The sequence below is a fragment of the Rhea pennata genome, chromosome 17 (assembly GCF_028389875.1).
Source record: "Rhea pennata isolate bPtePen1 chromosome 17, bPtePen1.pri, whole genome shotgun sequence".
NCBI classification, from domain to species: domain Eukaryota; kingdom Metazoa; phylum Chordata; class Aves; order Rheiformes; family Rheidae; genus Rhea; species Rhea pennata.
In genome coordinates, this window is record NC_084679.1 from 10992501 (window position 1) to 11017384 (window position 24884).

The window sequence follows — 24884 nt, forward strand, 5'->3', positions numbered from 1 at the left end:
CGTTCACTTGAGTTTACTTGTTTCTAACTGACATAGGAAACATGTCTTACAATCTTTTCTTAAGGGAAATATTTCCCTTAAATTGTTATTGAATAGTTATATTGATTGGATTGTTATTTTGGGAACTATTTCAATTATTTTTGCTTCTAATATTGGAGAGTCAAGCTATTAAACCACTAAAATTATGTTGTTGTAGTACAAGCATTTAGTTGAAGCTGTTCTCGCTCCAAGAAAGTTCTCACTCCTTTTTAGACAGCATTTTTTATGCCCATCAGCACATTCACCCTGTTTGCCCTCACACATCTTACAGCAAATACTCCATACCAAATGTCACATCAGCCCTTTGAATCATCCACCAGTCTTACAGGACTAGTAAAGTCACATAAGTGTCTACTAGTCAGCAAGCTACAAAGAGAACTGATCCCAGTTCTGCCTCCTACTCAGAAATCCTGTTAATTTCCCATGTCCCAGGAAATCCTTGTTGACTGTTATGGGACTACAAGCAGCACAAAACAGGAGCAAGCTGAAAACAAGGCTCTTCTAAATACACAAAGTGCCCAGCACAGAGGGAAATCAGTAACCTGATTTTAAGGCATCTTTCTACTGACTTCATCACAACTGAGCATCCACTGCACATGCTACTGATGCTTTTTATTATGATCTATTCCACAGAAAGAGCCTCAAACTTTTAGAATTGAAGAGTCCATCCACATTTTTTACATAATCATAAGTTGCAAAAAAAAAGCCACGTTATAGCTCTCCCATTCTCAAACTCAGTCTCTGAAATACATGCTCTTTCACTGGTTTCCATGATTGGACTGTATCCAAAAATGAAGTATCATTGTTGGAAGTTTCAATTTCCAGAGAGTAAAAAGCCTACATTTCCTCCTATGAAAGCCTTTGAGTGACAATCTGCATTAGCAGCCAGCAGCCTGCAGATGGCACATGCAGCCTCTTTTCTCATGTGGCATTCTCACTCCTCCAGGTGCACCTGGAGCAGGTAAGACAACATTGGCTATTTAAGGCTTCTGAGACGCTTTCTCTCACATTGGTGAGAAACTGAACAAGTGAGTTAGAAATGGGGCTGTGATTAAGTTGAGATGAAAGATTAAAGAATGCTTCAAAATCCAAAGATGCCTAAATTCATTGTTAACATAAATCTAAGCAAGGGTAGAGTTCCAAAATCTTTCACAGGAGAGCTCACTCAGCAGCCATCACAAACAGTGGGCAAGCCAGCACAGGTAAGTCTGGATGCTTGAATATTTTCTGTATTAACAGTCAGCTGGGGCTGTGAGCTTTTTTTCTGTGTTATCCAATCTAAATTAATGCACCTAATGACTCACTAGTACTTAAAATCTTCTCTTTCTACAAATACATCAGACACCTCCTTTTGTAAATTAGTTGTGTTGTGATCTTAAATCACTTAAAGTATTTGAAATAGTATACGATTGTATTTCATGTAAGCTTGTGTCAAGAAACAAGGTACAAAAGCGTATTAGTACACCTCTCAAGAATCTACCTGCCTGAAAAACAATCTTCACTCTGTAGCTTACCTGTCTGCTGAATACACATTCGTTATCTCCTACCACCTTATCTGTAGCCCAGTGATTACAGCTGAAGAAGAGCTTATTTCAGATTTAGCAAAAATACCTTTGTGCAATGTCCTATTAGTCATGATTAAAATACCACAGTAAAAAGTACCTGCTGGTTTCATTACTGAACTGTAGGGACTCTTACCTGCTAAAATCCATGACTGTATACTTCTAAGGTAAAGTGCTGAAATACCACTCTGAAATAACCATCATTCTCAAGTATCTTGTAAAAGTTCTATTAATTAATCCTGAAAGGCCTATAGGAATTACATCAGTTGCTTACTGAAAGCTGTTGATATATATTTAAAAAAAAATAGGGTAAAAACTTCTCTACAAAGCTCTAAGTTCTGTAATGTAAGCTATTCCTCAGTCACTATAGCAGCAATAACTTAGATGAATCAGATTATTAGTAGCCTGGTGAAGTAACATTTCTATGTATTCACTAGTAAAGAAGCGCTTCAAGAAAAATTTTCTTATCCTACTTTGGGAGTGATATTTTCACATTACAGGAAGAATGTTACACTTTGGTATCTACAGGAAGATCTATTGAGGAGCCTTGAGAATCTTTTCTCTGCCCACTGAGTTACCTGAACTTGCTGAGTAGAACTTTCTTCATGGAAACAAAGAATCCTCAAATGACAGCTGCCCTAGACTACTTCAGATAGCAACAGAAGTCTCTGGACTCTTAGTGAATGTCTGATAACTGCTATAGGTTGAAGTGTTCTGAGGTGTGAAGAAGAGCAAAAACAGATTCAACATTAAAAATCTAGTGGGATAACTAGGAGATACTAGAACAAACTTCTGAATGTCTTATAAATGGTAAGAGGAAAATAGCAATGAAACCACTAGTGTGGTTTTATCAAAATTGAGTTTTGAACAGTCCCATAGGAATTTCTTATATTCAGATCTAGCCAATATTTGGGCTAATGACTTGGCCAATGGACTGAAACATGCACAGGACAATAGCTTGTCTGTACAGGGCAGGGTTAGAATTCAAGAAAATAGCTGGAGTTATCTTCTCAAGTCAGGAAGTTCTAATTCAGTTGCTGATTCCTAAATATTACACTTTAGAGCAGTTTGATTTTTCTCCTTATGACAAAAGGATTAAAGAGCAAAGGAGAGCTTTTATAGATTATAACATGGATGAAAGTTAACACAGTGCTCAGGAGTAGGGGAATTTATCCTGTATTGTGCAGAAGTAGAACAGGAGGCCTCAGCAGAAGTATTCCAGTCATCCTCAGGCACTCTGCTCTAAGTAGGCAGACTAGAGACGCACCTAAGGAAAAACACTCTAGAGAAGTTAATGTAACACATAAGGCTCAAGGAATGTTTTTCTCTAGTCTAGAAAAGAAGACTCAGAGGAGATACCCGAGAAGCCAGGATTTTTTTTTTCCCTTCATCACTGCAGTGAGAAGCAGACAGCTCAATTTAAAGCAGTATTTCAGTTAGATCTTGGAGGGAAGCTTTAAAAACTTCAGTCACCTCCAGTCAGGTTCTGTGTTACAAGCTTGTGCTATAGATACCAGCTTGGGGACAGCCATCCCAACACTACTGCTTTCAGTGACTCAGTTCTCAGTTATTTGCATTCACTATTGTGGAACAGCCTCACCCATTCCTAGCTTGATAGTGTGTCACTTCACAGGAGTTTCTTCTCCTGGCCACTATGCTCTCTTCACTAAGTTTTATGTCTGCTCACTCTACTCCTGTATGGGCAGAGGGGAAATATCTTCTTCCTTGTAATTTCTTTTAAGCAATAAATCCTACCATAACAGCCATGTAACTTTAGTAATATGCTGTGTCTTTCCTTAGCTCTAAGCAGAGCACCCCCAGCTCATCTGTTGATGTATAAGCATTAACTGCTAAGGAAAGTCTTGTCCAAGAAAATGACATGCAAGAAAACAGTATTAGATGGAAAACGCTGAGTTTTTGAAATACCAACAAAAGAAAAGCACAAAAAACAAGGTCTCTACTGCTGAGATAAATGCCTAGAGCACTTGGAGGCGAATATGCTTCAATCTAGCCATCAGTCCCTTACATAACACCATCCTAGTTATGTCATTCTTTGTGAGTGCCCAAGATGCTCCCTGAGTATCTGCTTGCAGGAAGGTAGTCACCTGGCATTAACTTCTCTTGCTTGAGATCAGCAGAGATGGTCGTCTTCAGAAACATCTGGCTGCCCAGTAATGACTAGAGGGCTGATGGTTAATACACAATACTGGCATTCTTTTGACCGGTAAAAACTTCCAGTTTAGTGCTCTGATTTGACACTTCTATTTGCACAGCTGAGAGTCAAAAATACATCTTTACATGGCTAGATGTTCTCACCAAGTTGACTTGTTTACATAACTGTTGGCTTTTTAACTGTGAATAACAGACCTGAAGCAGCCTGGTTTTTACTATGATTCTTCCAGGCAGATTCTTTCTCTAAAGAAGAGACCTTCTTTCTCTGGGGACAGCAAAAGAATTCTATGCAATTATTCATGTTATGTATAGGAAATTAATATCTCTACCAAATTTGATTGAGATTAGTCGGCTTTAAATATTCAGAAGCATGTTTTAGACTTGCATAAGCTTGTCTCCACAGAAAACAGGCTAAACTGTAAACGAAAGTGTTTTTCTTTTCTTTTTTTTTTCCCCAGCACAGAGAAATGTAATTAAACTCTTATGTGAAACAGTGATATGTCTTACCTTCTTAAAAAAATCAAAGGTTTTTACTGATTTAGCCAACAAGTACTTGGTGACTGGGGGGGAGGCATTGGAGGACAGTGGCGGGGGGGGGGGGGGGGGGGAAGGTTTGTCAGCTGGTGATTCTTGCCTAACAACCCCCTGAATAGGGAGCTAAAGGCCAGGGTTGGGATGCAGCTGGAACAGGTTTGTGCAGCAGTGTGGAAGGGATATGTAATGGGACTTGGAGATATACAGGGAACAACAAAGAGATTTTTGGAGAGGACATGCAAGCTGTTCGTGACAAAGGAGGCAATGGGAAAGGGAGAGTCTCTTGGTTATAACACAAAGAGAGAAAGGATTAGAGTGGACTGGAATGCAGAGCTTTCCTTTCACAGGAAATGGTACTGTTTGGAAAAAATCCTGTGCTTTTTTTATCAAATAGCTTTTTCTAATATAAAAAGCTTCAATAAACTTTCAGACTGCACTAAGGAGAAGAGAGTGGTGATTAATATTTCAGCTTGATTTTATTTTTTAATTAAATAGCCTGCTTCTGGAGTAGATGTTTAAAGACCTACATTTGGCCTAAAGCTAGCTGAGAACACAGGGTGTCCTGCCAGAGAACAGGACTGAGTAAGTGGTACCTCAGCAGGATCTTTGTTCGTCCTATGTTGCTGTGGTCAGTTGCACCCTGCACCCAAACAAGCTGTAAATGATGGCCAAGATTAATTACTCAGACAACCCCTGGTACTCAGGCTAGCTTGCTTTAGCAAAAGAGTTAACTGCTGCTGAGTTCTAATGATGCGCTGCTAATAAACGTGGGTAAGAACAGAACAGAAGTCAGATGAATGCCAAAGGAACTGATCCCCGTATTCTCCTGTGTGTGGATCTGACACTATGTATTAGTAGCAAGGAAAACTGCAGGCTGTTCATTAATATTAACATAGATACATTCTCTTATTTTTCCTGCCATCAGGGACAAAAGTGGGATTAGGCTGTATTTTGTTTAATGAGAGGGATGTTGATCTAGACCTCAGCTGTGTCAGCTCACATTTACCTCAGCAGGGAAGACTGCAGCCAGAGCCAGTGAGGTGCAAAATCTCTGTGGAATGCAGGGTGGGAGCTGTGTGACTACAAATGGCTGCTGGCACTTGCTCTTCTCACAGAGCCAGGGAGCCCTATGGCTTGGAGAAGGTCCCCAGTGCACAGCAGGGTAGTGAGCTCTGGGAGCACTTGAGCTCACTATCCAAAATTCTTCTTCAGTGAAGAATACCGCAGGGATCCTCCTTCCAGCAGTGCACCTGGGCAGGGCATCCAGACTGCTCACTTTTTTTTTTTTTTTTTCCCTACCTGTAACTTGCTAGCTTACACCCTCATCTATAGTGCTTAGTTTCTGCTGGAAGATCAGCGATATTTGGCAAGCAGTAAGCATTTGTTTCCCTCTGGAGCAGATCTCTGCGTGTGCCTCCTGCCCTACGTGGAATGTTTCAGCAGGGTCTACTTAAATAGAGAACTCAAGACTGTGCATCAATTTTGTCCTAGGTTTAATGTATGTTTGGGATACCCTCTTCTCCTTTTGTATCTGCTGCCCACCAGCCAGAGAGGTTCACTCAAGCCTAGGCTTGGAATATTGTGGAAATGTCTGGTGGTGTATTATACCTTCTCATCTCAATGACTTGCAGAAAAATGTTTAGCAGGTATGGGAATGCAATGAAGTACATACACGAGAGAATTTCAAAAGCCTAAATGACAGGTGTATACCTATTCTCACTGCAGTTCTGGGACTTTCATAAGTTCTTAGCATGACAACTAAAGATAAATTTCTCCCTCTCTCTTTTTAACATTACATAGCAATACAGATCTCTCCTGATCAGGTAATGTCATCTGGAAGCTCCACAGAGCCCTGTGCTATGTGCTTTCTCTACAGCATTGGCAAGATAGGACACCAGGAGAACAAGGTCTATTCCAAGGTGCTATGTGACCTGATGAACAAACAGCTGAAAATACCAGCTGACAGGTAAACTCATGTAACAATTTGTCTGACATAGCTTTCAAAAGATGCTGATATTAATGTCAAACTTGTCCTTTGGTGGTGTTCTATTAATAATCTGCTTGAAAAGGCTAAATGCAAATCAATAGAGTAACTTTCAAAATAAAAATAAAAAATGAATAATTAGCTTCAATACTGAAAAAGCTTTATCTTGGTTAAAACGCTGAAGGATTTGGGCACTCTGTATACCCACAGATCTTGCACATACACGGGTAGCCTGTGCAAACCCAAGTACAGACACAATTTGACTTTATTAAATTTAATGTGAGTTTCACATAACAACACTCGCACGCTGTCTCGTGAGTGTGGGTGGAGTTTTAGTAAGAAATTCCCACTTAAATGGGAGCATTTCTATTGCACATTGCTGAATGTATGCCAATCTGGACAGAAGTGACTTTGTCACTTTAAAATACAAGATTCTGAGACCTTAAAGAGGGAGAAAAATAATGCTAAGAACTCCAGAACTCAAGTAGACATGGTATTAAAGGAGGGGGAGGAGAATGAAACACTAGCAAACATCTGCCAGATCTGAAAAAGGAAACCTGTAACTCACGGAGGCACAGCGCAGTCCAGGGAAGCATAAAGTTCTGGGATGGTCTACAGTGTAACTGTGAGTGTTCTGCAGCAGGAACCCTGGCAAGGCTGCAGCACTCTGTTCTCAGCAGCGTGCAGCTAACAGTGTCTGTCTTCCCTTTCAGAATTTGTCAGCTTCTTTGAGATCAGTGCTGGCAACACAGGCTGCAACACCACTACCTTTGCTTGAGGTATCCTGAGGTGGTAACGGCTTATTTTTCTGAACCTTCACCATGGTTTTTGAACACTGCAGTTCTAGTCATATTATCCGAATCTGGTACAGATGTAAGAGCTAGTGGTGCCTTAGTAGCTGCCACCTACTGCTGTTTTAATGTCCTATCTACTGCCTAAATAAAACTTAAAATCCTGCAGAAGCCTTATGACTGAGACCCTCTTTTTCTTCTATAAAGGCCTGTGTTTGCTTTCTCAAAATAATCTTAGACTTTTTTAATGGTTTAGTCTTCTGTGTGAAGATTAGTGCTCCATTTTAGTTATGCTTTTTTTCCTGTTGATGCTAGGAAGCCTGGTCAAGTTTAAACAGAATATCTTGACCTGATTTCAGGGTTCATTTTAAATCTGATTCAATAGATATGATTAGCAGATATAGTGTATGGGTCCTTCTTTCAAAAGAGGAAGGACAGGATTGCCCTTTAAATAAAAGAGCAGGATTGTGGTGCAGATTCTCCCTAGATCTGGAGTGTCCCTGGACACTTAGCTGCTTAGTGGAAAACTTCACTTCTACTGAAAGACTCTGCCAGGGCTCAATGGGGAAAGACTAAATGGAAAAACCCACTATTCTGCCCTCCCCTTTTCATCTATTGAACAACTCACAGTGACAATGAATGCTAGAGCACAGCTCAAAATGAGGGACAGGTGCAGTGAGCCACTCTCAGATGTTAGTGATTAATTAAGAAAGGAAGATTTCCATATAAACATGCATCATTAGTGCCCTGGGCCATATAAGATCATTTGTCTCCAAAGCTTTAAAAAAAAAAAAAAAGTTTCCTGCATCTCTGAAAATAAGGCCTATCATAAACCCAATCTTGCCTCTATTCTGAGCTCTATAAACATTTTATTTTGTTGCAAACGTATCTTTGGTTTGCAGCCAGTGTTTAAATACCAAGCCTGCATCTCAACCTGCAAAAACACATGTTAGGATAATAGCTCAGAGCTGTTTTGGTGACTCAAAACAGCACAAAGTGATACTGTATTTATAACTTAATTAGCATTAATCTTACTAAATATTGTTCACTACCACTTAAAGCCTTAGATGCCTCCATTGAGGAAGGAAAGTGTAACACAAGGTAGGTATTGTTTTGGCAGAATCACCCGTGGAGAATGGCTACAAAGCTCCTAAACACAGCAGGATCTCACCAGAAGGAGGCACTTCCCTGGCACAGAAATCAGTCTCTCTTCTTAATAGAGCCATCTCTAAATCTTCTACCTGTGTTTCATCTTGGACCCACATTATGAGTATTTCTTGTGACATTCTCCTGGCCCTTCCTATCCTGTCCAGTTGCTCTCTGCTCTGTTTTTGACTGGGATATACTCAAGTAAGTAGAACTGTAACAAATGAAAGCTCTAGCCCTGCTATTTGCAATCAGTCTGCAGGAAAGTCTTCTGCTTACCCTGAACCTTTTCTGAAGCCTTTCTATGATAGATGCCTTTAAAGTTATCCTCAGAGCATCCAAATCTTGAAATGTATGAGTTCCTAAGGTACTCTCGGGCACAAGCGCAATTAAAAGCTCCTGCAGATGCTAGGAGTCCTGCCTTATGCTTGCTAACAGGATGTATAAAAGTTCCATCTGCCTTTGGCTCTCACACATCATTAGCATACAGGTTGTGAGGCATTTCTGTAAAACATCTGACCTTTTAGGAACTCTTAAGGCAAAGTAGCTATTTTAATTGTAACCAACTGTGCTCTAAAACAGATGCTGTGCAACCAGAAAAATATTACAGATATGGCATGTGAGTGTGCAGCAACCACTCCATGAAGAGATATACACATGTATATCTGTACTTGGTTAATTTGTAAAAATCTGTGGAAGCTATGAAAATACATTCACTGCTTCTCCTTTAGTCTAAGAGTAGTATAAGGAAAAGAAATTGCAGATGTCTCCATCATGTGAACAGCACAACCAGGGTCTGCCACTTTGGGACTGGCAGGCTGCAGAGTAAACACATGTGCCACTGTGTTCTAGCGTTACCTCCTGTGCTGCCTGAGTTCCCACATCACCTCCATGTTACGTATCTAGGAGGCAGAAAGGAGAAAGGTGGGAGGAAGAAATGATGTTATGCAATGGCAGGGGGCTGAGGACATCAGAGGAAGGAAATGTTCTCAGTTAAGGTTACTGTTAATCATTTAGAAAATAAGTGTTTCACTCCTATCAATTCTCACTGTTATAGCCTGTGCCACCCTGAGCATTGCCATATGCTACCACCCTATTCTTTTGTTCAAGAGTATGTGTTTTCAAGTTTTCCAGCAGCAGCAGCACAACATTGAGACTTTGCTAAAAATTACCATGTGCTTGATTCATGTGTCTAAAAATGTCTGTGTGGAGACAGCTCTGGGCCTGATTCTCTTTCACCTTCCTGTGAGTCATTCCAAGCAACACAGCACAGAAAGCTACTGCTGTAGTCATGGCAGTGTAACAGGCGGAGCGGGCAGTAGCGCTGTCTGCAGCCTACGTGCATCAGATCACACAACCCAGCAGAAGGCTCATCTCTCAAGCCGCCTTTCACCTCTGAATGGACTCGCACCATTTTTTCCTCTAAGCAAAAAAAGATCACTTCTGATTTTTTTTTCAGTAAAAAAGCACGGTATGAAAACCAGGGCACGGAGGAGAAATAAATCACTTTCAATGTCATTGAAAAGCACTAGAGAATAATTAAAACGCCATTAAGTCAAACAAATTTCCACTAATGTGGCAAAGACATGCACACTGCTAAAACACACAAATGTGTCCTTATTTTGCAAAAGAATAAATTTCCCTTCCAAGCCGGGGACTGTATCTCTTTGGTCCTGATCCTGCAAGAGTCCGTGGGAGTGTCTACCCGGCTAATACCACGTGCGCGCATGCCAGGTGGAGCACATTATGCATGAATTGCCCAGCACATCAAGGACTCAATTTGCGCCCCCCCCCCCAAAAAAAAATGCTCAACAGCAGTAACAAATCAAACGAATAAAGGCGGAGAGGGGGGAAGAGCCCTGGTTAGGGCCCGTGCGCGGGTGGAAACTGCAAGATGCAGTCAGGGTAGCAGATTTGCCGGGGAGGCGGCCGCCCCCCCCCCCCCCGTCTCCCTGCCGGGGGCGGCCCCTGTAAGGCCGGCCCCGCGCGCACTGAAAGGCGCCTGCTGCCGCCGCCGCGCTGCACTGCGCCGCTGCCGCCCTCGCCGCCGCCGCCACCATGCCGATGTTCGCCATCTACACCAACGTCTGCAGGGACGCCGTGCCCGAGAGCCTGCTGGGCGAGCTCACCCAGCAGCTGGCCAAGGCCACGGGCAAGCCCGCGCAGGTGAGGGAGGGCCGGGCCGGGCCGGGCTGGGGCCGGGCCGGGCCGGGCCGGGCGCCCCGCGGGAGCGCGGCGAGTCGCGGCCCTTTCGCTGGGCCGCGCCGAAAGCCGCCGCCGCGGCGGGGCCGGGGCCGCCGCGCTGCGGGAGCCGCCGCCGCTCCCCCCCCCGCCCCGCGGCGAGGCCGGCCGTGTGCGAGTCGCCGTGCGCAGAAGCCCCGCGCGCCCAGGGCCTGGCTGCTGAAATGGCTAAAGCGGCAGAGGTCTGCCTGGGCCTCCGGGATTTTAGCCCCACGGGACGCGAGGGAAGCGACTAGCAGCCGCAGAGCCAGTGAGTCGCTGGCAAAGTAACAGATATCGGAGCTCTGCGGGCTGCCTCCTCCCTCCGAGCTGCGCTGCCTTATCCTGGGCTCGCATACACCAGCTCGCCGGCCAGATTGCTGCCGCCTAAGAAATCAAAGACTGATGTGGCTGAATTCTAGATAGGTTTTAGACAGGGCCAGCAGCTAAATCAGGGATGCTTGAGGTGGATCCTGGGCGCAAAGGCCACCTTCTCCAGCTGCATGGTCACTGCCCCACGCAGGAGCTGCACTACAGCAGGCAGCAGTATGGTGCTGCTCGTGGCTTAATGCAAACGCAGCCTTGGTTCCCGAGGTGCGGAGCCAGGCTCTGGGGGGTGCCCGCAGGATGCGCTGCCATGTGGCCCACGTGGGCTGTGCTGACTGTAACTTTGACATGGCTTTGTAGCAGGCAGCTGGGGGGATGTGCAGTTAGCCTTTAGGATCTAGTATTCTCAGCAGTTACGCTTTGGAGTCTCAAGAAGGAGATGGGGTGGCGCCTTGCTAGGTGCTTGGCCTCAGTCCTGTGCTACTAGAACGGTACTCAAGTGTGCCACGCGTAACACCGTTACAGTACCTAAAGCAAATGAGCATTACAGAAGTGAGTTGTCCTCTAACTCTTTGTTCCCTTGTCACAGTATATAGCTGTGCACATCATACCTGACCAAATGATGTCCTTTGGAGGCTCCACTGATCCCTGCGCTCTCTGCAGTCTTTACAGCATTGGCAAAATAGGAGGGCAGCAAAACAAGACTTACACCAAGCTCCTGTGTGATCTGATTTCCAAGCACTTGCATGTATCTGCAGACAGGTAAGGCTGGAAGATGATGCTATCCTTGTTTTCAAAGCAGGTCCAGAGAGGCAGATAGACTTTGTTTAAATAGAATAAAAAGCCTGCATACGTCTGTGTTTGGAAAAATACATAGTGATCATGTAGTTTTTTCATGTCCAGTTAAGAGTGCCTACATCTTTCCCTTGAGAGTTCTCTATTAAATGGTTTCCTGATATTGAAGTAGGGAGAAATAGCAGAAAACTGACAAGTGATACAACATGTTTTTTTGCCTTTGAGGTATGATGTCTTGTCTTCTCATGGTGAGAGACTAAAAGTAGAACGGAGGAGAGGTAACAGACTGGAGACAAAAGAAACTAGCTAGCAGCTTGTGAACAGCTTCTTCAGTGACAGGCAGAGCCATAGGAGAGTGTCTGCGTGCTGTGGTGAAGGACAGGAAGAACCTGCTACCACTTATGTTCTGGGATTGGACGGAAGAACTGTAGAACCAGCCCTGAGGGCCTGCTTGACGTTTATGAGAAACTGCCCATCTGTTTGACACTTGTGAAAGATTGCAGCACTCTGAAGCCAAAAGTTTTGATCTCCTAAAATTCATGACTACTAACCAGTAGTTGTCTGGTGTCTGAATAATCTCTGACTGAAGAAGAAAGTTTGTATTTCAAAAACAAAGTGCAGTTTCAGGTACTCCAAAGAACCTTGACTTTTGGAGGCTGTCAGAAAAGTTAGCTAGATTCAAGCTTTCATTTTGGCTAGCAGTTTTACTGGAAGTTGCTTCTTCTCAGGAACAGGAAGCATTGTCCCTTGCCTCAATTATCTTAAACCATTTATTTTAAATAGTCATTGGTATAACTTCACTGTTTTTTATATTATTATGCCTCTTCTGCAGGGTGTACATCAACTACTTTGACATGAACGCTGCCAATGTGGGCTGGAATGGTTCCACCTTTGCGTAGAGCTCTCTCATCTGACCAAAGAGGATATTCCTGGACCTGCCCTTCTCCTGCCAGTTAGCAGAGCCCTCTGCACAAATGGCCCCATGTTACATTTTGTGCACTGTCACAGATTGATGGCTCCTTGCTAGTGTGTTCACATATTACTGCTTCAACATTCCTCTGTTTTCTCTATGTAGAAAACAAATAAAGATTTAGAAGGAGGCTGTCTGGTGTGAGCTTTCCCGGTCAGGTAGGGGATGTAGTTGGGTGATATCAGACATTTGTTTCATTCTGGTTGGTAAAACAATAGGGAGCTGGGGTGTTTTTGTTCTTCATTTCTCAGACGTGGTATTTCACCATACAGTCTGAGTGGCAGGTACCCGACAGTGCTCTGTGGTGACTTCCCTGCTGCAGGGATCCAGGTGATAGGTGCCTTCAGGGTTTTTGTTGCTCCGGCTGGCTTTGTGCATCCTTTGTGTCTTCCATCTCTACAGCAGTAACAGTCCTGGGGCCAGCCTTGTGCCTGCTGCCTCAGGGAGGCCTTCCTCTAACTCTTTGCCTGGGGTGGACCAGGGCAAGGAGGGAGCGACCTGCTGCCATTCAGGGAGCAGAAATGCTGCCAGCTGTGCTGAGTTCCTTCAGGTGGGCAGTGCAGCAGGCGAAGAGGCTGTGTGGCAGCCCCCAGGGCTGAGGGAGCTGAGCTATGCTAAGGCCTGCTGGAGCCAGTGGGGCCCTCCGCAGCTTTGGGGCCCCAGGGCTGCCCTCTGCTCTCCCAGCTGGGCACGCCTGGGGCACGGGGTGACTGCCGCGGCCTCAAGGCCCGGCGGGTGGGCAATTCTTCCCGCCTCACGTCTTCCCAACTCGCCATCTTCTCGGCCGCTGCCCGTTCCCGCCGCCAGCCGCTCCCCCCCTCATGCGCATGCGCGCCCCCCCCCAACCCGCCGGCAGGCGGCGCGCGCCTCCCTCGGCGCCTTCTGGATCCTTCCGCCGCGGCGGCCGCGGGCTGGTGACGCCGTCTCAGCGCGCCCGGCCGGCGTGGGGCTGGTGACGCCATCTCAGCGCGCCCGGGCGGCGCGGCGCGGCCATGGCGCTGTTCTGCATCAACAGGTACCGGCAAGGGGCCGACCATGACGGCGGCGGGGCGGGGCGGGATGAATGCGGCCCGGCTGTGCTTGAGGAGGTTTTTCTCCTTGAATTTTGCAGATACGCCGGTGAGGAAGAGAGCGAGAGGGAGGATCGGTCCCGGGTGCTGCTGGAGCGGCTGCGAGAGCAGGCGAGAGCCCGGCAGCTGAAGAAGCAACAGCAGCAGGAAGCGCTTCTGCCTCCCGAAGGGTTAAAGCAGGAAGGAAGAGAAAATAAACTCGGTGAAAATGTCAGAGCGAGGGACTCGGGGTTCAATTCTGAGAATGAATCTAGGGGAGCAAAAAGAAAGAGGAAAGGGGAGAGTGAAGAGGATTCCTGTGCCGAAGGACAAAAGCTAAAGAGACACCAGAGTTGCAGCCCTTCTGGAGAAAGGGTGGATACTGGGGAGGCAGCAGGTGGCTGTACTCCATCGAAGAAGAAGAGAAAAAAGAATAGAAAAAAAGCAAACGTGTCGCAAGAGAGGACTGAAGCGGGTAAGAGGAATGAAGTAGGTAATGATAAACTGAAACTATAGGATCCCAGTGCTTTGTGGTAGATACTTCTGAACAGAGAAGTAGAGGCAAGTTGCCTTTTGAGTAATTAGCTAAATTTAGCTGAGGATAAATTTTGTTCTCATCAGTTTAATAGGTTCCCAAAGCAGTTCTTGTTATAGTAGAAAGCCCCATATTATGAACTTTTGGAACCAGCTTAGTGTAAGGGAAGGAGGGAATTTTGTCAGTTCTATCTTCAGTTCTGCTAATGCCACCAAAGTACCATTTAGGTCTTGTGCATGGATTTAAGGAGCAGGATGATCTCACAAATGGTTAAGTTCTACATTGTAACGTGTTCCCTGTGACCCTTTTCTGTAATACATTCTGATCTTTAGCTTTATGTTACCATTACCCAAATTCCAGATTCTCAAGAAGTCACTGTGCAGCCAAAGAACAGAAATAACCTTAGAAATAAATTGGATAAAAGAAAGAAGAAGGATGAGGAGACTGAAGGAGTTGAAACAAGGAGAAAAGAGAACAGTGAAAAAGCTGAAGAAAATCAAAGCAGAAAGGAGGAGCTGTCCATAGCAGCCTTCGAGGAAGAGACAAATCTACCACCATCTAGTTTGGTAGTTCTTGGAGACTATGACAGAAAGCCAGTGCAGAAGGTAACTAGCTTCACTGAACTTTGATGATGACTAGGAAGGAAGAGGCATCTTATCAGCTTATTTTACATACAGTATTGCCTGTTTGATGGCAAAAGCATTTTGTTGCTTCATTTCCTCCCACCTCAGGTTCAGCCCTTCTTACCACAGTGGCTTGCTCAACCCAAACTTGTGCAAAAACGTATCAAAGAAAATCTAGTTCCAATCAGAGATGTCCCAGGAATTCATCCCAAGCTGTTGAAGAAGCTACAAAAGAATGGAATAGAGTCTTTTTTTCCAGGTACCCTAATTGTACCCTTGTCTCTTTCTAAATTGACTTACATTAATCCTGTAGTCTGTGTATCTCTTCCTATGCCATGTGTATTAAATGTAGTTAACAAAGTAAAACATAGGTCAAAAGCAGGTTTGATGCTTTAACCTGATCATACATGTTCTAATCCTTCTCTTTCAAAGCCTTGCCTGGGCTGAGTAATTGAAATCACTTAACTAATCTTAAATGCAGCTCTGTAAGATACAGTGACCTGAAGTAACAGCTCATAGCTGCCAAAAGAGGGAGGTCTTACTCATGGTCTCTGATTTCTTCCCCCCTTTGCTCCCAGGCATGTTCCTTATTTCCTTACTGTGCACCATCTCTGCTGCTAATTGGACCACAGTGGGAATCCACTTAACTCATTGAAGCAGCAGAAAACTATCCAAGAAAATAAACAAACAAACAAAAAACCCCCGATTTTCTGCAATGTTACCTGTTTTGGAGATAGGTACAGTAAGTGTCAGCACCTAAATATGTAGAAAACAGTGTTGGAAGCAGTAGGACAGAAGGGGGGGGAAGTGGGATCTCCTGCCTTCAGCTTCTGTAAGTTACTAGGTCAGATTGGCAGCACTGAGCCCACAGCCTTAGACCGTATTGGATTCATCAAGGCTACATCAGCAAGCCAGTACGTCTTTTTAAATATGTTATTACATAATGTATTGTTAATGCTACTGTTAATTTAATCCTGGGGTATCTTGGTAGCTTCTCACGTTTCCTCATAAATCAAGTTCATCTTACAGCCTTCAGTTACAGAATGCTAAGCAGCATTGTGCTCCCTGGTGAAGATGGTATCTGCTGGACTCGTGTGTCATATGCTTCGCTGAGCGTGGCCTTGGCACTGAGCTAGGTCCCCTGACTGCTCACAGATAACCAAGGTTGTCCAGTCTGTCAGGGCTTGTCCCAGACAGTGGGAGACTGTCAAAGCTGTTGTCCTTAGTGGACTGTGCTTGTTTCACTCCTAGTAAACTCTCCTACAGGGAAGTGAATGACACCAAAGCTCACAGGAATTGTGCATTGAGTTTTCTGGCAGATGAGGCTGCATTACCATGTTGCATATTCCATATTTAAATATGGGACAGTACTCCAGGGAAAGGATGATTACAGACAAATACTCTTGTTTTAAATCTGTCCAATGCCATCCTAACATGAGGACAAGAAGACAATTATGAATATAAAAATATTTAACGTGGTAACATACAAGTTAAACACTAGAAATGACTGAATTATAGAAGAGGGAAGTCTCTTATATTAAGTGGTAGGTTCACATGAGTGAAAAAGAAACAGGTAAAACCAGATAGCCTCTCCTCTATTTTGATTTCCTTTTCTCTTATGTTCCTAGCCGTAACAGCAGACAAGGAAACATTAATTGCATACAACACTGCTTTTCCGGATAGACCGATTTTTAGCTCAGTTCATTAACTTCTATAGTTAATGTTTTTTTCCTGTTTATTTACTTTATTTATTTATTTATTTATTTATTTTATTTTTTCCCCATCCAGTTCAGGCAGAGGTGATCCCTGCTATTCTACAGAGTGCATCCAATGGGTATTTGATGGGGCAGGGAGGATACCGCCCCAAAGACATTTGCGTGTCAGCACCTACTGGCAGTGGTAAAACCCTGTCTTTTGTCATACCTATAGTACAGGTGAGTTTACCTACAGTAAATATCTTTAGGTAAAAAGACCAGAGCTGTGTTTGTTTTACAGCAAAATTTGGGAAGCCTTTAGAGGTAGTTTAAAAAGTCAAGGAATTTGTGGACATAAAACACCAGATTTTAGCTCAGAGCTGTCTGAGGAAGCTGTACAAGTCCCCTTTGCCTCTGCATCCCACTCACTTTCCCAGATGAAAGGCACAGTGTGAAGAGTTGGGAGTACGGAGGGGAATAAAATGGAAATGGTTCTGGGAGGATGCATCAAGCCCATTGTCTCAGTGACTCGCCTATGAGAATCCTCTTCCCCCTGCTTTCAGGGGCTTATTTGGCCTTTGTTTTGGCAGGCTCTGCTAGATCGAGTAGTTTGCCAAGTACGAGCTCTGGTTGTTCTGCCCACAAAAGAATTGGCACAACAGGTATGTGGCTGTTCCCCCTTTCTCCGAGCAGAACTGGGCTAAGGGAAAGGCTGGTGCAATAAATGCTTTTTCTGGCTGTTCTGTGAGGCAGGCACAGAATTGTGCCTGAATTGACAACCCTATCAATGGACTTGATGCATTAGCGTTACTTTAACTGATTTCATTGTGGCTAAGAAACTCCATCTCTTCTTTGCAGGTGAGTAAAGTATTCAACATTTACACTGACGGTACAGGTCTGAAGGTCGTTTCGATTACTGGCCAGAAATCTTTTGCAAAGGAGCAGGAAATGCTTGTCCAGAAAAAGTAAGTACAATGGTCTTTAGATAAGGTTTATAGAGTTTGTGTATTAACTATTTAATCTCAGTAAACAGATCAAAGTAGGCTATTGCATCACACTGTCACACAGTAATGATTTTAGATAGTGCATTTATGCTAAGCACTCGTTTTCTCTTTGTCAGAATGCACGCTACTACCCATTTTTGTGATTGTTGTGTTTTATTAGATTTTGAGGGTATTCTACCAGCTGCAAACATTAACCTTATGATTGCAGGTGCAAATGATGGCCATCTTAGTAACTATTGTATAAGCAACAGGGTTGTAGAGGGAAAGAAATACCTGTTAGAAGCGTCCACTCTGTTCACCAGTCAAATAAAATACTTTATAAGTAGAACAGCCCTTGTCATGAGATTCTTTTTATTGGCTTGGTTTTGTAAGGTGCTAACAGGCTTTTAACCTTTATGCCAGCAAACTGTTCTGTCAGAGGACAGAGCTGAAACTTAGATATTATTGAGTAAAATTTATCCATAAAAATCCCCTGCTTCAAGGAGAGCTCTGTTACCATCTGCTTGGTAATATTTGGTAAAATGAGTTTTTGCTGCAGTTAAACTGTTTTATTGCGATGAGAAGTATTCCTTTCTGCTTCAAATGAAGTAGTGTAACAGAGAACAGGGTTTAGTCTCCAGTACTGCCTTTGCATGCTCTTCAAGGTAAATAGCATATTTGAATTTTATTATTTCTTAGTTAAGAGAATAGGAGAAATCTTAAAGTCTGCTGACCAAGGATCTCTGTTACATGGCTTACATTGCAGAGAGGAAGTTACTGATGGGTTGTTTGTTCTTTCAGAGTAACAGGCTACTGCAGCCTGGCTGATATTATTGTGGCTACACCTGGGCGCCTTGCAGATCACATTAGCCAGACCCCAGGGTTCAGCCTGACACAGCTTCGCTTCCTGGTGAGTCAGCCCCACAGGTCTCCCATCTCAGTGCAAGGTCTGTGTTGGAGCTGCTGCGTGATCTTGGTGCACATTCCGGATTTTTCAGGCAGCTGTCTCCTGTCTCGAGATGAAGTGTTTTATTCCAACTCCTGACATTCAAATGGCTTCCTGCTTCCCCTTTTCTCTTTCCTCTTGCAAATGCAAACCCACAGTAAAATCTTATCAGTCAAAACCCAGAGTTTCAGGGTAAATTACCAAACTGTAGTAGTTTGAGTACACACATAGTTGCTATTCAGGATTTGGAGATTTTTCTCTTATTCAAAGGCAAGAATTGGATTTAAGTGCAAAGGAATTTGTGTGTAGTTTGAATGCCAGGTTGGCTACTGAGCAACCATAACAAAAGCAAAATTCAGTTTAGGGTAGAAAATGAGACATCTGTCCTTATTTGAGGAAGGAGGGGGAAAGAATTCTGTCCTTATGGGAGGAAGGAGGGGGAAAGAATTCTGTTAACTAGAAGCTTCCATAAAGCATGAAGATTACAGTTGTTTTATACAAATTTGTTTCTGTACCCTGTATTTCAGGTAACAGTATCTTACATTATGGTTAATTTGTTATAGAAGGAAAATAAAAGCTGTGTAGTGTCAGACAGTATTTAACAAGTCATGTATTTTGTCTTTGTGAATTCCAGATCATAGATGAAGCTGACCGTATGATTGATGACATGCACCAGAACTGGCTGAACCAAGTTGTCAAAGCTGCATTCCAAGCAGAAGATGGTTCTGGCTCCAATATGCTTTTTCAGAGGACCAAGCCAGGGCCTATAACAGCAGCCAAGTAAGTTGCAAAATGCACTTCTTTGAACTGGTAAAACAGGCATCAGCATCTAGATACCATAGTACAACAACAGCACACTGCTGCAGACCTTCCCAAAGCCTGCTTCCTCAGTGAAATGTCTGCCAAAGTAAGGTAGCTACTTTCCCATAGCTTGAAAAAGTGGCAGTGAACAGTTGATACTAAAGGATGTCTTTTAGAGTGAAATCCAAGTATTATACTCTCTGACTTTTCTTTAGCTAGATTAGAGTGGCATGAAAAGAACACAAAAATATTGCTAGTTTCTGACTCATTTGCACAGTAACTGTAGCAGTTCCTCTCTGACAAACTGACTAATTGATCTGAAGGAACCCTGTTTATCTATCTACAGCTGCTGTTTCCATACAGCATGGCAGAGATGTGTGGCACTTGGCAGGATATATACAGCTAGATCATCCAGAGTAGGAAGCTGGGAGCTGAGGCAGACTAAGGAGAGGGTTAGGATAGGGACAGGGGTGGCTAGGAGACAAAGATATGGGTTGGGACAACAAATGCAGCTGAGTTCAGAGTGCTGATCAGATCCATCTGTGAACTACATCATAAAACAAGGGTGGGAAGGAAGCTACAGGAAAGGCCCTCATTCCGCTAGGAAAAGAGCTTCAAATAGAGATACTTATGTCGTAACACCATCTGAAAGGACTTCTGAAGGAATTCCTTTGCTCTGTCCTCAAAGCTCAGTTTCTGTGCTTTGTTTATTTCAGCTCCTGCCATCCACAGATACCCTTACAGAAGCTGCTATTTTCAGCCACACTAACCCAGGACCCAGAGAAATTGCAGCAGCTGGGCTTATTCCAGCCTCGCCTCTTCACATCTGTCTATTCTGAGAAAAAATTGCTCAGAGATGGAGCACAGACTGAACAGGATACCGTTGAGAAATACACACTCCCTGAGGAGCTGTCGGTATGACATTGATTCTCTTGCTACCATGAAAGTGACTCCACTTCATGACTGCTTAAAAAAAAAAAATCTTGAATCTCACAAACAAAAATATCTTCCGTGTGATGCATTGTATTACAGAGTAGCTGGAGGAAAAGTGGTTTTGGGGAGCAAGTATGACCCATAGAGCTCTAACTTTGCTCATCTGCTGCCTCATTAGTCAGTATTCATATGATTAGGACCAGAATTTTCTTTTTAAACCCTGTTCATGAAGAATTAGATTCGTTAGCAATAGGGAACAGAGATATGAAGTAAAAATAACTTACTGTCACTTCCCAGAGCAAAAAGCATGTCAAAGCATCTGTGCAACATGCTTCTCAAAGCCTGTGGATAAAGGTCACATTTGCTTTTGAAGACAAGAAGGCAGTGCATGTTGTTACCTGCCGTAGGCAACAGTGAGAACATTAGAGCACAGGTCTCTTGCTCCAGCTGGTCTCTTCCCAGGCCCTAGATATGATTTATTCTAAAGGAAGTGACATTGTGGGGTCTAGTTTTGTTGCTGTTAGTCAACTGCAAAATCTCCAAGCCTGTCTAGGTCTTGGACAGGTAGTAGGTTTTTGAGGAGATAGCCTTGGCAAGAAGTGGATTTGTATTTGAATTTCTTCCCTGTCCATTGCAGCAATGTTATGTGCCTTGTGACCTGAATTCCAAGCCTCTGCTCCTTTTGCACTTCATGCTGAAAATGAAATTTACCCGGGTGTTGTGTTTTACCAACTCCAAGGAGGCTTCTCATAGGTGACTATGTTAGTGAAATGGCTACAGTACTAATTCATCAGATAATGTTGCTAAGCTGGATAACAATTGGTGACAATTTCTCTCACTTACCTACAGATTGTTCCTGCTGATTCAAGCCTTTGGTGGAGTCACTGTGGCTGAATTTTCTTCCCGGTTGCCTCCAAATGAGAGACATAGAACCATGAAGGAATTTGAACAAGGAAAAATACAACTGTGAGCATCTTAAATGAGTTTTTTGCATGTCTTCGGACATATGCTATTGCCGGTGTGAAAAGCATGTTAGAACCAAGAACGCAGTTAAACGGGGTCCTCTGTGAAACAGAGCACACAGCAACTGAATTACGAAATAGGTGGGAGACTTGAGCTTGCAACCTCTGAGTTATGTTGATGCCTACATATAATCTGGCTTGTTTTAATCTAGCTGCATTATTTTATAACGAGCAGTAAAAGTAACTGCCTATGCATATTGCTGCCCAAAATGCATGCGGTTCTGAAAATCTTAGCTTTAGTGTATCTGATTGGGATCTGGTATTTACTGGAATGAAAATGGAATTACTGCCAGAACTATATGTAGCATCAGTGTTCTCTACCAAAGAAATCCCTGATCGAACTGGCAGTCAAGATTCAGCTTTCATCCATGTACCTGATTGGCTTTGTAAATTGGATAACTGTATGGGATTCCAGCTATGGAACGTCTTTGAGAAGAAAGTAAATTTTTTGGTTTTGTTTTTAAAATATTTCATTTTTTTGTTCAAAAGCTATGTTTAAATTCTTCAGCTGCTGGGATTTTACACCGTGGTGTCTGTGATCAGTGACTTAAAGGAGTGTTTGGATGGTTTATGGGTTTGTAACCTCCTAAACGGTGGGAGCTCTCAGGATCAGCATTCCATACTCAGAGAACCTGGAAACAGCCAGTAGTTTTCCAGGTCAGCAGTAGATGAGTAGCCTAGAGTGGTGCTCAGAGATCTGCAGGTGGCTAATGCCCTCAGTGACACTGAGGAGTGACTTGCAACGTTACTGCTGTGCTCAGCAGTCAGTTTGGCTAGTTTGAACAGAGATGGGCGACATTAGCGCTGTATTCACTTGTATTTACAATCTGTAGTGCAAAGGTGTTATTTGAGAATAACTAGGTATATATCGAAAACCAGGTTAATCAGCACAGATGCCACTGCTCGAGGAATCGACATCAAAGGAGTAAATTGTGTGATAAACTATGATACGCCTCAGTTCATCAGGACATATATTCACCGGTAAGATAGCAACGAAAGGAGTAAGTGTGAACTTGGTATACTCCTTTGAACTATATGGCATAGGTAATGTGTACTTAAAGGAATTTTAGCACTGGCTTTTTTTTAATTTCAATATGCAGATAGCTTTCCAATCAAAATTAAACATATCACATTGGCAGAGTAATACAATACTGGAATAGAGGACCAGCACCCTGGTCATATTTATGCAAAATACATAAAGTGTATTTCACAGGAGCTAGAAATATTTTCCTGGACAATGTCAAGAATTGGATTTTCAAATGCTCAGAAAATTGTAAAGGCTTAGCAGCCAAGAATGAGTCCTAGAAAATTTCATCCTTTGTAATATATGGCTAGTGCTGCTGAATGCTGCTATACTAACCGCAGAAACTCAGAACCAGAGTTCTCTAAATCTGCAGAATTTAGGGGCTCTTAGGGTTGATAACGGGAGTGACTACATGGCTAAACTGACTTGACGCTCGTTTTTCTGATTTCAGAGTTGGAAGAACGGCTCGTGCAGGAAAAGCAGGCTTAGCTTTCAACATGGTCCTTAGGATTCAGGTATGTAATTGGTCAGGGTTTAGTTCTGAAAGAAAGCAGGAAAGAGTATGAGAAAGATAGAATTCGTACTCCTTTCCATCTTCTCCAGTCAGCTGAGCTTTGTGTTTGGTTGCAACTTTCTGTTCAGTTATTTCCCAGCTGGACAGTGACTGTCCTTCACAGGAGATGAGACTCGGTCCTTACCTCACCCCCTCTGTGTGTTTTGTTGCACAGGAACGTAGGTTTCTGCAGATGTTGAAGGATGCTGGCATCACAGACATAAAGCAGTACTTGGTGAAGGGCAAGTTATTAAAGCCATTGGTGCCCCAATATGAGGAAGCTCTGTCTAAGCTTGAGAAAATGGTCAAGGTAATTGCAACAGGGAAGAAAGCAGAAAATCAAATTACAGCTTATACTGTTCATTGCAACCCATGACCAATACAAATGTTAGCGTCCAGGATCCTTTTCTTTAACTGAGATAGTTCCATTTCAGTGCAAAGACAGTATTTCTGGGTGCATCATTATGAAATACTTGAAGAAGGTAGGGAAGAGAGAAAGACGTTCTCCAAATAAAAGGAAAGCAGAGAGTATTTATGTTCCCTTTTCTCTTCAGTTTGTTCTCGTTATCTCTAGAGCTAAGATTTTGGCAGCTAGCTGGAGGAACACAGATAAATATAGAGATTAAGCCTTTTGCCATTACAGAGTTTTAACACTAATTCACAACCGTGCTAACTAGAAGTTGAGTTTTCTAAAACAGGAAAGCATTTTCTGCTGACCCTCCCTTGAACACCAGTGGGATGGTGAAAAGCTTTCAGGCAGAAGCAAGGTGTCATTTAACTTGTCTAATGCGTAGACTAGGGATCCATGATAGATTTTGTGCTCCATGAATTAGGTCAGTGTTCTGCTCTCTATTTTGGTGACTCAAATCAAAAGCTAAGCTTAAAGGTCTGTCCCTGAAAAATCTGATGATTTTGAGTTGTGGATTAAGAGTGTTAGAGAACTGGGGCAGGGCAGAAATGATTATTAAATTGTCCCATTGCTGTCCGAACTCCCTCTGTGTGACCTTGAGACAGCATCTTCAGTCACGTTCTTGACTTTCATTTTGAACAGGATGAACGAGCACAGAGACGAGCCTGAATGAATGCAAGCAGAGGAGGTCATGTTCCGTAGCACCGAAGCTCAGCTGGATAGGTCATGGACTGTACTACACAGCACCATACCAATGAACCTAGGTCCTCAGCTGGATAGTTGGCTCCTCAACTTTATCACATACTAAGTCTGCTGTTGAGGGCTTCATTCTGTTTCAAGGTCAGGAGGAACAGAGTTCAATTACTGGTTTTCAAAAAAAAAAAAAAAAAAAATTTTGCCTTGAGGAGACTTCGATATTGTATCCTACTGGCATCTGTAAAACTTCCATCGGTGAACGGAAGAGCCTTCTACAGTTCTTGAGCATGGGCCTGATGGAACTGCTGCTCTCCAACCGTGAGGACTGTGCCCTTCCTGCCTCTAAAGTAAAGTGGGACAACTAATGTTTTTGCCTTGCTGCACAAGCAGCTGTATCTGCAAATGCAGAAAACCTATACTGTACCTATAGCAGACTACTATTTGAAGAGCTTTTGTAGGCTGAAGTGACTGCAACTTTTAAATAAATGCTATATATAATTTTTTAAAACATTCAGTGTCTATTAAGGATTTCTGGGTACAGGGGTTGAGATAGTGGTGAGGGGAGTTTCAGTACTAGTCGTGTGCTCTTCTGTGTCCTTACCCTTTCTACATTAGGTACTAGTGGTAAGAGCAGGTATTAAGTGTTAATGCAGACTAAAATGTCCTGGGTCGCATATAAGATGAATATTATTGGACTCTAGCAGTGTCAGTGCAAGCCCTAAATATGTCTGACACATGCTACTGGTATTTTTAGCTGCCCCTGGCACAAGGGTCGGAGTTGTTAGTGTCTTGCTACTGTGTAGCTGCAGCCTCCAAATATATGGATGAGATACTCAACAGGAAGTGCCCAGGGGCACACTTGCTAGTGTGCATTTATTTTCTTTACAAAGCAAGTATCTGTATAGATACAAATATATATATTTTTTTATTAGCAATACAGGACTGGAGCAGAATGAGGTAAGGAGAGGGGTGGAAGGAGGACTGGAAAGCTGCTGGAGGAGATGGATGTTTGGAAGGGTAGCCTAGAGAGAGGAGTGACTTTGGATTGTTTTCTAGCAGCGAAGCAAGCGTTCGTC

General features: G+C 43.4%; 3 protein-coding genes across 5 annotated transcripts; all 3 read left to right on the forward strand.

The window, feature by feature from the left end:
• The first annotated feature begins 1133 nt into the window (after nt 1-1133).
• Nucleotides 1134-7069, forward strand: LOC134148391 (macrophage migration inhibitory factor-like). Its single transcript, XM_062590368.1, has 4 exons — nt 1134-1241; nt 6101-6273; nt 6502-6518; nt 7005-7069. Exons 1-4 carry the CDS (start codon nt 1134-1136, stop codon nt 7067-7069), a joined length of 363 nt encoding a protein of 120 aa, XP_062446352.1.
• A 3125-nt stretch (nt 7070-10194) lies between these two features.
• Nucleotides 10195-12670, forward strand: LOC134148265 (macrophage migration inhibitory factor). Its single transcript, XM_062590191.1, has 3 exons — nt 10195-10394; nt 11365-11537; nt 12403-12670. The coding sequence occupies exons 1-3, from the start codon at nt 10287-10289 to the stop codon at nt 12467-12469; spliced, it is 348 nt and encodes a 115-aa protein (XP_062446175.1). The 5' UTR covers nt 10195-10286; the 3' UTR covers nt 12470-12670.
• Nucleotides 12671-13482: 812 nt separating this feature from the next.
• Nucleotides 13483-24318, forward strand: DDX51 (DEAD-box helicase 51). 3 transcript variants are annotated; one of them, XM_062590011.1, is made up of 16 exons: nt 13483-13555; nt 13652-14064; nt 14485-14729; nt 14856-15006; nt 16536-16681; nt 17032-17103; nt 17300-17406; nt 18226-18334; nt 19005-19150; nt 19888-20086; nt 20742-20857; nt 20954-21070; nt 22006-22107; nt 22602-22665; nt 22879-23013; nt 23755-24318. In XM_062590011.1, the coding sequence occupies exons 1-16, from the start codon at nt 13533-13535 to the stop codon at nt 23779-23781; spliced, it is 2172 nt and encodes a 723-aa protein (XP_062445995.1). In that variant the 5' UTR covers nt 13483-13532; the 3' UTR covers nt 23782-24318. The 3 variants fall into 3 exon arrangements, with proteins under 3 accessions (XP_062445995.1, XP_062445997.1, XP_062445996.1); XM_062590013.1 differs by lacking the exon at nt 22879-23013; XM_062590012.1 differs by lacking the exon at nt 17032-17103.
• Nucleotides 24319-24884: the final 566 nt, after the last annotated feature.

Coding starts and splice junctions, on each gene's coding strand:
- DDX51 (XM_062590011.1), top strand. CDS start 13,533: ATGGCGCTGTTCTGCATCAACAG. Junction 20,858..20,953: donor TCCAAGGAGGCTTCTCATAG/GTGACTATGTTA, acceptor ACTTACCTACAG/ATTGTTCCTGCTGATTCAAG. Junction 23,014..23,754: donor AGCTTGAGAAAATGGTCAAG/GTAATTGCAACA, acceptor CATTTTGAACAG/GATGAACGAGCACAGAGACG.
- LOC134148265 (XM_062590191.1), top strand. CDS start 10,287: ATGCCGATGTTCGCCATCTACACCAACGTCTGCAGGGACGCCGTGCCC. Junction 10,395..11,364: donor CCACGGGCAAGCCCGCGCAG/GTGAGGGAGGGC, acceptor CCCTTGTCACAG/TATATAGCTGTGCACATCAT. Junction 11,538..12,402: donor TTGCATGTATCTGCAGACAG/GTAAGGCTGGAA, acceptor CCTCTTCTGCAG/GGTGTACATCAACTACTTTG.
- LOC134148391 (XM_062590368.1), top strand. CDS start 1,134: ATGCCTAAATTCATTGTTAACATAAATCTAAGCAAGGGTAGAGTTCCA. Junction 1,242..6,100: donor CAGTGGGCAAGCCAGCACAG/GTAAGTCTGGAT, acceptor TCTTTTTAACAT/TACATAGCAATACAGATCTC.